General features: G+C 41.5%; 1 protein-coding gene across 6 annotated transcripts in view; it reads left to right on the top strand.

The window, feature by feature from the left end:
• Positions 1 to 12,051, top strand: part of OSBPL3 (oxysterol binding protein like 3) — a 153,665-nt gene that overhangs the window by 131,047 nt on the left and 10,567 nt on the right. For all 6 annotated transcript variants that reach the window (XM_039862571.1, XM_039862568.1, XM_039862570.1 and 3 more), the window contains 4 exons: positions 3,690 to 3,753; positions 6,716 to 6,794; positions 8,009 to 8,153; positions 11,048 to 11,192. In XM_039862571.1, coding sequence (XP_039718505.1) covers positions 3,690 to 3,753; positions 6,716 to 6,794; positions 8,009 to 8,153; positions 11,048 to 11,192 — 433 coding nt within the window. The remainder of the gene's footprint in view (positions 1 to 3,689; positions 3,754 to 6,715; positions 6,795 to 8,008; positions 8,154 to 11,047; positions 11,193 to 12,051) is intronic.

Genomic DNA, 12,051 nt, shown 5'->3' with positions numbered 1-12,051 from the left:
CAGTAAATGTTCGATGAATCCCATAGAAAGAATGGCCACTTGGTCCCCTCTATGGATGATTGTCACCTGGTACTTGTCCTCTTTTTCACAAGCTACCCTTTGAGGTTGGAGGCAAGTCAAGACTAGGAGGGCTCTAGAGTTATGTCTCTTGACAGTTGCAGAATAGATGTATTTAAGGGATATTTTCCTGGATCCAAAAATGAAAAACTTACAGAATACACAAATATTAAGATGCACCCTTTTCTCACCTGCTTCTCTCCTTACCACCCACCTCTTATATAAAATGCATTCAAAGCATAAATCAAAATGATTAGGTCAGGTTGAAGAAAGACCTCAGGTGTACAAATAAATTATAAGAATTCATAACTAACAGGGGAACCCATTGATTGCAGCCTTATAGGAAGAAAGATACATATAAATACTTGCATAATAAAAACTCATTTCCTGAATGTTTGAGAATCCGTAGCAATCAGAAATTGCTCTTATGTGATTGGGATGGAGAAGGATGCTAAAAAACCAGTCTAAACTGGATTTATCTAGTAAGTTAACATCTTAGCTTCTTACTCTAGGGCTGGCTTTTTTAGATTCAAACTTAAAATCTAATACCTTTCCCAGTTACATGTGGATTAACATGTAATGTGAGTAGAAACTCAACCACATTCCATACTAAGACAGGTTAGACTATGCTCATTATTCTCTACGCCAGATTTTAGAAAGATTGCCATCAACAAATATTAAAGTATTAACTGTGAATTACCCCCTTTCCATGGGCATTCGAGCTAACACCTTAGAATAATCTTTTCCAATTGGGTGGCACCCAATGAGGCTGAGATTTGAAGAAGACGTTGAAAGCAAACGTTAAAATTAGAGCATTTCGAAATCAGAGGGACCCTCAGACATCATTTTACAAAGAAATTAAAGAGACTCAGAGAGGCTGGTAAGGTCAGACTCAAGAGTCTTTCTCTGAATATTCACGAGATGGGACCTCAATGGCACCCTTGGGAGAGGGAGCACAGCCCGACTTGAGAGCAGCCTTAGGGAGGCAACTGGAACACTGGCTTTGAAAATCAGTGGACCTCGGTTTAAAGTGCTGCCCTTGTCATTAATTAACTTTGTAGCATTGAATGGGTTCTTTAATTTGTTTCCTCATTTATAAAATAATGATAATGAAGATACACGGTTACCATGAGAACCAAGTAGAAATACCACTCATGAAAAATGGCTAAAATTTGGTTTCCACATACTTCGTACCAGCATATGATCTTGGCATTTTACATGTGTCGTCTTTTTTTAGTTTGCAAAGTCAGTGGTATTAGTCCTACTTTATAGATGAGATAACTGGGGCCCAAAGGGCTTAAAAATTTGCTCAAGGTCAGCTCAAAGTCATAGAGCCAGTAGATGAATGTGCACAGCTAGGACCTAGGTCCGTGGCCTCCAAAAGCTCTCCTTCATGCCCTGACACTAGCAGAGCACTTATCAGACGCTCCCCAAAGGTTTCATGAATCAGTACCTGTTGTAAGGAAATCTATCAAAGCAGAGTAAGGCATCAATTTAATTTCCCTGGAAAGCTTTGTAAATTTCTTAAAAACAATGTGCACCAAATAAATCACCCCCGAAGGCATTTTTAAGCCAGAAAGAAGTGAAATCATTGATTTTGAATGTTGAGATGTATCCACTCAGAAAACATCGCTAGAGCCCATCATAGGCACTTTGCTAAATGCTTATTCGTTAATCTCATGCGATAATATTGAAAAGTCAAAGTTATGTTTTTATGGGACGTATGTATACTTTATGGTATGATAAGGCATCATTTAGAATTCACATGGATATAATATTTACCCTTGTTTTATGGGATTTAAAATTATTATAGAAGAGGTTTATAGTTTTATATACTTTATTTTGCTTTGATGTTTCATTTGGCCATACCTATAAAATGCCAAATTCTTGATCAAGGCTGTGATACCTATACTTTTTACTACATTCTTTCTGTGGTAATGAATATGACATATTTTATAATAATCGGCTTTAAAATATGCCTACATTATGGGGGGAGGGGAGCCTTCCATAGCTCCTCCCACTCCACGGCATATACGTGTGTGGGTGCAGGAGGTGGTTCTTGTCCTGGTTGAGTTTTATGTGATCCCAAGGTTTGAAAGTTAATTCTACTCTTTTCATTGATAGTTGCTGGGGGTCATAGACAGAGACAAGGATGCAACATTTTGTGATACAAAGTATCTTCAAGAAGTTGCATTGGAAAAGAAGACAAAGCACGCAGAAAGTTGCATTTTAGGGGCTACATTAAGAGGCCTGTGGGAACTGACACCATCCACAGGATAGTACATTTACATCTCCCATGTCATATTAGATCTGAGATCTATGTCTACTGAGACCTGAGAGATGCCCATACTATTTACATGTTTGTCTCTACTTTTCTTTGGGTCAAGGTGGTAGGTACAGTTGAAATCCTATCAGTTAAATGTGTACGTGACTCTAGATTATCCTATTCCCTGCCATTCTCCACCTAAGGGGGTGGCACCCAGAAGTGGTTTTCAAACCACGTTCCTCATTGCAGCTGAGGGTCCAGAGCAAAGCAGTGGTTGAGAATTTGTCATTTCCTCTTGAAAACTGTAAAAAAGGTAAAACTCTAGGTTTTACCTTTACTTTTTCTGTATCAATGTGTTTGGGAAATGTTACTTAATCTTTATGATTTCTGTCTCATTTGTAATGTGAAGGCTTTGGAGTAGATGCTCTAAATGTAAGATACTTGGCTAAGAACCAGCTAAGTCAGAAAAAATTCTGCAAACACCGCTGGCAGCATTATTCTGGTTTCACTAATACCGAATGCTACCATTCATGTGCCCTGAGTTACTAAGATAATGAGGAAGTGTGAGGAACCATTTTCTCATTAGCTTCTTCATTAGTGACTAACACAGAAGTAATGACCCCAGTGACAAAGGCAGGGAATGTGCTAGAGTCTGTTACAAAAGATTCTCTTTTCTGGAGCATAATCGAGTATTTACTGAAGATATTTTTATCTCAACAGAAAACGAATAAAAAAAATTTTCTTAGAAGTTGACTATCATTTCTTCAATAATTCTTTGTTTAGCTCTTTTTTAAAATAGAACATTATTCTTTAAAAAATTATCTCGAATCAGGCTTCTTGTAGGTGGTTTGAAAAGAGGCCGGACAGTTGTGATGCAGTTTTCAAATGAGTGAAATCTGCCGCCCCAAAGGGTCTTTGTGTTGCTTGGAAGTAGCGTTTAAAAACATTTACTATTTGACATCTTCGTTAAACACAGGTACCTTCAGAACAGCTGATAGAGATTTTGACATTGATGGCCAATGTCAGATGACATGGTTTATGAACCTTTGCATGTTCCTGCTTTTATTTTCACGTCTTTCAAAACGTGTTTCTATCTTCATCACTCGCCATTTAGCTGCTTTTCTCTGAGGCTTCTGGTCGCTTCCATTCACCCGACTTCTTCTCACCCCTAATGAACTTGAGCAAATCGAAGCTGACTGTATTAGGAGCACTCTCTCGAGGACAGACTTGGTGAAAGAAAACTAAAAGAAGTTTTCAGTCATGTAGACACCGAGTGTCGTGTTACATCTCAACGCAAGGGAGGACTGGATTTCATGAGGCACAAAAGTTAATAAATTTTTTGCTTTCCGGCCTTTGTTTCCATCAGGTCAGCCACCATCCACCTATCTCTGCGTGTCATGCTGAGTCTGGAAATTTTGTTTTCTGGCAAGGTAATGTGCTGCCCTATTTCGCTCCCATCATTTTTTGTAATGCTAGATTTATTTTATTCAGAAACTACTGTAAATGCTTGTTGAGGTCAAAAGTAGGCCCTGAACTTGGGCCTTGTTGGGATCTGTACTGCTTGATGTTCTTGCCTCCCATCTCTGAATAATAACTGATGTTTGTCTACTTCATAATTGAGGATTTAGATAGATAATTTAGGAGTCCTCTTTTTTGAAAATTCTTTCTCTCGGTCACCACCATCTTATTCCTGTAATTTTTCTTTATCTTATTCCATAGCCACTTGAAATACCTTGTGTCTTTCAAGAGACAGGAAACACTTTTAGTTATTTATCAGACAGCAGAGGGGTTTTTTGCTTTTAAAAATGTTTATTTTTATCTCTAAAATCACATTTTACTTTGCTGACTTTTTTTCTTCAATACCTATATTCACTTTAAGTTTTGGATTTGGGAGGGGATAGATTGTTACGAAGAATAAATAAAGTTGCAAATATTTTTTAAATGGATTAATTAATTTCGATAACTCATTTATTTATTCAAAACAGCGTGCCACAGAAAGAAAATCTGAGCATCCTGGGTTTTCAAACAATGAGCGCGTGTCAATTTTTACAACGGTTTTCTCTGCTAACAGTTTTAACACCTGATTTGCCACATTGCCTTAAAAAAAAAAACAAAAAAAAACCAAAAACCTATAGAATTGAAAAGATATGAAAGAGTATTGCCCTCACCCCAGTCCCAGCCCCTCAGTCCCTCTCCCTGGAGGCGGTCAGAATTACCAGGTTAGGTCACAAGCACTGTAGCTTCTTTTCGGAATCCTTGCTACTGAAGTTTAGAATTGAAGCTTGGCAAGAAACTTCTCTGACTTTCACTGAAATCCTCTGGAAAGAATTCCCGTGAGATCTCTAACCTCCTAATTGCTAAGTGTTATGTGATGGGACGTGTCTTTTCAAGTCCTTCCTGTGTGCTCCTTTCATCACCCCGCTTCCTCCTCGGCTCCCTGCTCTTCTTCCCCATCAGCCTTTTCGTGGGCAGTCCCACCTTTTATATCCCATAGGCCCGTAACTCCCAAATCTTACTTTTTAAAAGCCAACCTGAAAACAAACAAACAAACAAACAAACAAAGAAAACCTAACCTGACATTTCTCTACATTTTAACAACGTTGTTTAGACCATTAACATTTATTGCAATTATTGATGCAGTTGGATTTAAATCCGACCTCTTGTTTTCTGTTCGTTACATCTGTTCTTTGCTCCCTTTTCTCCTTTCTTCTGCTTCCTGTTGGACCGAGTGCTTTTTATTATTCCATTATGTCTCCTGTGTTGGCTTATTAGCTATAGCTCTTTGTTTCATTTTTAGTTGTCACTTTAGGATTCACATTACAGATCTTCAAGGTATCTCAGTCTCTCTTCTAGTGACATTATGCCGCTTCACCTCTAGGATAAGAAACTTACAAAATATGCGTCCATTTCCCCTCTCTCGACGCTTGAGCTACTGTGGGCGTACATTTGACGTATGTATGTGATAAGCCTTGCAATACATTGTCACTGTGTTTGCTCTAAACGGACGATTCTCTTTTTTGGTAGCAACTTTATTGAGAGATCAATGGTTTTTAGTAGATTCACAGAGTATATTTCGTATATTATGCAGTCATCACCACAATCACTTTTATCACGTTTTTATTACTCCAAAAAGAAACCCCGTTAACCAATACCCTCTCCCATCCCAACTTCCTGCTTCTGTCACCTGCTTCCATCCTGAGACACACACTAAATTATGTTCTGTCTTGATAGATTTGCCTATTCTGGATATTTCATGTAAATGAAATTATGTAATATGCGGCCAGGGGCTCCGTGGTCCCACCCCACCTCGCTCCTGGATCACGGCCACGGCCCCCACCTGGCTGCCCTACTTTCTTCCCCTCCACTGCCCTGTGGTCTGTGTGTTGTCACGAAGCAACCGGAGGGATCATCCGTCTCTGTCATTCTCTCTCTATTCCCCGTCTCCCTGTTTGTACCGCCATTCATACACGTTAGAAAAGTCTGAAATCGGCCACAAATTCTTCCTGTCATTCTCAGTCTGCATCTAATTTGTCACCCAGTTCTGCTTTCACTTTTCGAAGGGTTCTGGGATCATTCTCTCCCACTACTGTCTTGGTTCACTTCATCCTCGTTTTTAACTCCTGAGCAAGTACAGTAGCCCTGTAACTTGTTACCTGCTCCTCATCTCTCCTGCTCCTGTTCCATTTTCCATATTTTTGCCAATTGTCTTTGCAATGTCTGTATCCAATCACATCGCTTCTGTCTAAACAAACACCTGTTTCCTCCCAGTGCACACAAACCAGACTTCTTAACCAGCCCGTAGAGCTCACTGTTTTTTGTACTCCATCTTTCTATTCCTCTCTAGACAATCTGGAACCAATAAACAAAACCACACCATGCTCTCATACCTCCCTCCCGCTTTGAGCAAGCTATGCTTTCTGCCTTCAATTACTTTTTCTATGCCTGGCAAACTCCTACTTATTCATCAAAGCCCAATTTAAGTGGCCCCTTCAGGCAAGCCTCTTCTGATGTACAAGCCTCTTCTGATGTACAAGCCTCTTCTGAATAACCAAGGATGGCTGGTTATTCCTTTTTCTTTGGTTCCATTTCACCTTACGACATACTCGGTTATTGTCTATACCTCTGTGTGGGCCTTACAAGTTTTCACTTCTGTCTGCCTTTCACATTGTGAGCTGTTCCAAAGGAGGAACTTGATCTTATAATGTTAGTTTCCCGGATTCTGTTTTAGGTACTCAGCTGGTACTTACAGAGGATAAAAAGTTGTTCTATATGATAATGGCTTTTATTATGAAGAGATTGTTCAATATTGTGATCAGTCATTTATTAGCCCAAGAAGTCTTTTATTTACCTAGCTCTCCTGCTAAATATGTAATATTTGGTATTTCATTTCAGATGTGAGATGGAAAAACAAATTCTGGGGCAAATCTATGGAAATCGTTCCCATTGGCACAACCCACGTGACTCTGCCAGCGTAAGTTCTGTCAGGAACTTTATAGAATTTAGGGCCAAGATGCAGCTTTAGGATGGGGATGCCCATTGTCCCCCAAGGCATTGTGCATATGCTCTGTTCCTTTAATCTGTTTGATGATTGATAGGTCCAAATGTTCCTCATTTTGACAACCTCACATCTTCTTTCCCACAAATAAAAATGCTTCCTGGAGGCCAAAGTTTGCTGCATAGCAGCTTTTTAAAAACTCATTCCTGCTTTGTAACAAAATTAAGAATCGTGGTTTTCCTTTCACATTGTCCTGCCTCACTGTCCAAATTCCTTTTAAGAAAGATATGGCCTTGACCTTTCAGGGATTATCGATACTTATTCATAAAGCAAATGGTTATGAACGTAGCCTCTGGACCTGGGCTACCAGGACTCAGGTGCTCACTCTACTTCTTACTAATTGCAAATCCTTGAGAGGTTACTTAACCTTTCTGATCACCAGTACCCTCTTCTATAAAATAGGAATAACAAGCCATGTACTTTGTAGGACTGTTTTGAAGATTTAACAGATAATATATGCCAAACACATAAAATAATACTTGGCACATAGCATGTGCCATGTAAGTGGTTGGCTTTATTACTATTATCCTTATAATTATTATTTAACTCCGTAAGTAGTATCTGAATACTTTCTCACTGTAAAAGATTTAATTTATATTTATATTTATCTTAAGATTTATCTATAAGATATAGGTATGTATATACATATGTGCATGCATACACACACATAAATATGTATGCACTTATTGTGTATATGTGTGTGTGTGTGTGTGTGTGTGTGTACATGCATATGTGTAGAGAGAGAGCAAACTGTGAAAACCCCCAATACCTTCCTCATTGCCACTTGCCTTCGCTTGTTTGGTGACGTTAGACAAGCCACCTCAGGCTCCTAGATTCCTCCTTCGCTGAAGGAGGGCGTGATGGTTTCAGGAAATCACCAGCTTCTAGTGAAGCCCCTAACAGCTTCTCGGGGGCCCGAGTCTGACTGCCGTCACCCCAATGGCGTACACACGTCCTTAGAGAGTGAGCGCTCGGAACACCCAGCGTGGCTTCCGTGCTCAGTTGGTGTCGGTTCTGCAAATGAAGGAATGGGTAATTCATTACATGACTTAATTTTTAAAATAGCGGTGCTTGTTTGCATTTGCTGCCGGCTGTTCTGGGAATTGTTCCTCTCCCCTCTTCCTCTTCAGCTTCGGAGATCATTTCGAGTGGAACAAAGTGACCTCTTGCATCCATAACATCTTGAGCGGGCAGAGGTGGGTTGAGCACTACGGAGAGATTGTCATCAAGAACCTGAATGACGATTCCTGCCACTGCAAAGTGAATTTTATAAAGGTAACCTGGGTGGCCTGGGACCTCTAACCCCGGAAAGGCCTTGGTGAAGCTGGGGCCTCAGGGCACAGGCTGTCTTGGGGAATTTTTCATCTCTCCTGTTGTGCCAGCAGATGTGCAATGCTAGGGGCTCCCTAGGCCCAGCCACACTTTTCTCACTTGGACCAGGGCCACGGTTCCTCCTGGCCCCCTTCCTTTCACCCTCAGCCCCCTGTGGTCTGTCCTCCCTGCAGCAGCCAGAGGGGCCCTTTTAAAACATGAGTCATCGTCCTACGATATGGATGAAACTTGAAGACATTATGCTGGATGAAATAAGCCAGATACAAGAGCACAAATAATGTGTGATTCCATTCGTATGGAGCACCTAGAGCAGTCAAAGTCACAGCCACCGGAAGTAGAACGGTGGCTGCCAGGCGCCCCGCGGAGGAAGGGATGGGGAGCGATTGCTTAGTGGGTACGGAATTTCAGTGTGGGAAGATGAGAAATTTCCGGAAATATATAAGATGATGGTGGCACAACGTTGTGAAGGTACTTAATGCCACTGAATTAGACTCCTATAAATGGTTAAGCGGGTAAATTTTATGTTGTGTGTGTTATTACCACAACTGGAAAAAAAAAAAGGAAGTCATGTCATAATTTGAGCAAAATCTCTTGACAACTTCCACCTTGAATAAAAGCATTCTTACGCAGTCTGCACTCCCACCACACCCGTCACGTGCACACGCGCGTACACATGTGCACACACACACGCGCACACACGCGCACCCCGTCCTCGTCCCTTCCTCCCTCACTGCCCTGTGGCCACAGTGGCTTTCCTTCTCTCTCCATTGTCCATTGCCTTCTGCTCGGACCCCTCTCCCCAGACCCTTCCACCACGCACCCAGTCACTCTCTACATATCCCATTTTCTTCAAAATTTTTATTACTGTCTGTAGTGAGCTTGCTCGCTATTGTTTTACTTGTTTATTTTCTGTTCACCACACTCTCCTCATCATTCCTGACCCCAGAAAAGCAAAAGCCTGGCCCGTCTTGCTCAGGGCTGTAGCCTGGTGCCTGGAAGTGCTGCCTGGCACCCAGCAAAGGCCTAGGAGCGTTCACAGGATAAATGAACAGATTGGCCTGAGGCAAAAAAAAAAATGGGGAAGAATCTGTTTCCCTTTTCAACTGCCTTGACTGGAGCCCTTCCAACATCTTCTCTTCCTCCTAGATTCCCTCTTGCCCTTGAAAATCCGATGCACTTAAAATGGCCTTAAAGTGTCACACTCCTCAAGGAATCTTTGCATTCAATTAAGATCAAAACCTTGATCTTAACGATAAGATCGAGATACGCTGAGAGATTAGATTCCAATTGTGTGATGTCATGTGGTACCTCTCTGTACCACCTGTCGCTGGTAGAGGACATTATGGAGAGGTGGGTCGGGGTCCTTCTCATATCCTGTAAGTCAACTGGGTTGTAGTCAGATATAAAGCTAGTAGTGATTTGAGGTAACATTAAAACGACCCTGCCTTGAAAGCTTCATCTAAGCTCTCTAAAAAAAAGAAGAAGAAGCAAAGGGCAGACTGGAGCAGGAATCTATACACCTGTGATCCAGGTGAGAGCCACCTAGTTCTCAGCATTTCCCCCAAGGAAATGTATTTAGCTTCCGTTTCTACTACTGACCTGGTTACTCATCCACTTAGGACCAGAGAATAGATTTTTGTAGCCATAGGAGATGAAAAGAATTAGAACATCGGCTGTGCTTCTGGTGTCGAAAGAGAATCTGCAAGCAGGTGTAGCCATCACCTGTGGGGCCCGTCTGCCTCCCTCCGAGACATTCGTTGTGTTGCCAGCATTGGATTTGTTGGCAGGTATCTCCAAGGGAAAATCTGACTCCAGCTTCAGATTAAACTTAAGAGCCCGGACAGTATTTGTACTCCTTTTCCCCATTTCTACATGATGTGAGAACTCACTTTTTGCTTCAGCTGCAAGACGCTGCTGTGCCTCTCCCTCCCTCCCATTTTTATTACAGACTTGGAATGAGGCAGCCTATCCACCAGAATAGGGCTTGGAAATGCCACTCAATTTTATTGGTTTCCAAATACGGATTCTGTTTTGGCTGAAAATAGTACTAGGATTTTTGATTTATGGAGTAATGCCTTCTGTTCTGTCGTAGAGATTTTTAGGGCAGCTGGGTAACTGGGAGATTTGGGAAAAAATCCACTCTAGAGAATTGGAGCGCCCTCTGCTGTTCTCCCTGTGGTACTGTATATACCCACAGGCTGAGGTGAGGTGAGGTGAGCTGAGCCAGTCTTAGACTTGGAAGGATTCAGTGTGAATATGGGTTGCATAAGGTTCCTGCAGGTTGGATGAACAGATCTAGTTTTGGGATTAAAAAATAACAGAATAAACTGAAAATTGATTGGTTTACAGAGTAGCCTCCTTGATTAGTTTACAAACGACTGTCTAGTTCCTTTAGGGAAAAAATTATATGAATTACATTTCTTTTAAATTATAATAGTCAGAGCCACAATGAGAGCCGGGGGACATCACATCAGTTCCACAGGAGGGGCGTTCAGGGCCACCACGCTATTCCATTGATGTGTAAGAACCGAGCCTTTCCTTCCTTACACCGCATGCAGAAAAAAATAGGGAAAAAAATATACCTTACACACACACGCACAAAAAGTATCAAGTGTTGGTTATTGAGTTAGTTGCAAATTGTAACTAAAGAGTTAGCTATTACTTTTTATTAAAAAATTAAAGGTGTGATTTTGAAGGAAAAAGGATAAAACCCAGAACTATATGTTGTATAGAATTATCTTTATGCTTCTTTCTCTTTTCTATGTTTTTCCCCCTCTTAATATCTGTAATAAGTTGACCCCAAAATACTACACGGACAACTCTCATTTGAATCCTAGGCAAAATACTGGAGCACTAATGCCCGTGAGATTGAAGGTGTGGTATTGGACAAGAATGGAAAGGCAGTGCATCGGCTGTTTGGGAAATGGCACGAAAGCATCTACTGTGGTGGCTCCTCCTCGTCCGCCTGTGTCTGGAGAGCAAGTTAGTACCCTGGTCAATCAGCCCTGGGCAGAGAATGGGGGCATGGCCCGAGGAACCGCAGATGGGCGGGCATCAGTGCCCATCCGTGTCTGCCGCCTGCTTTGAACTATGTTCGAGCTATTGGCCCTTCTTCCCTTCACCTAATCATAGCTCAGGCTCATTCTCTTGCTTATCAACAAGACCTCAGTTGGGCCCTAAGGCCCAACTTAATCCCAGAACAAAGCCATTGCTAATCCATGGTCACACTATCTTCCAATCAACGCACATCATTCCCATGCCTATATTGGGCACTAAGGAATATTGGTAAAGTTCAAGAAGTCATTCTAGAATAAGACAGAGAAAAACGTTACTGGCAAAGCATGTTCTTGTAGAACAGAAGGTTCTACAAGAGTAGGTCTCCCCCAGATTCACCTAATACCACGAGCCACTCTGATCTATCCTGTCATTCCGGAAGGATGCTGAGCCCTTGAAGCAGCAATGAGGAGAAGAACAAGGGAAGCCAAACCTTCATAACATGTCCACAGAACATTTTAAGACTTTAGATCATCTTCTAATCTGATAAATCTGTTTCCAAGTCATGGTCATGTTATCAAACCTTTGTTCTGAGAGACCACTGTTAGGATGCTTTAGACTGATCAAAAAAAAAGAAAAAAAAGAAATGAGAAAACTATTCTAATAGTGGCTTAAACCATTAAGATATGGACTAATACTTAAGGGAGGAGGTGGGTGGTCCAAGGGTTGTTGGCAGGTAACTTACCTATGTCAAGAGCACTGATCCGTGAGAGCACATCCTGTCACTCCCAGTCTGGCAGCGATGCGTCCCCTCGGGGATGCGCAACAGTTGTCATGATTCAATGTC

Source organism: Pteropus medius, unplaced genomic scaffold (genome assembly GCF_902729225.1).
Source record: "Pteropus medius unplaced genomic scaffold, Ma_sr-lr_union100, whole genome shotgun sequence".
In the NCBI taxonomy this organism is placed as follows: Eukaryota; Metazoa; Chordata; class Mammalia; order Chiroptera; family Pteropodidae; genus Pteropus; species Pteropus medius.
Note: the sequence above shows the minus strand (reverse complement) of the source record. Positions and strands in the feature narration are given on the sequence as shown.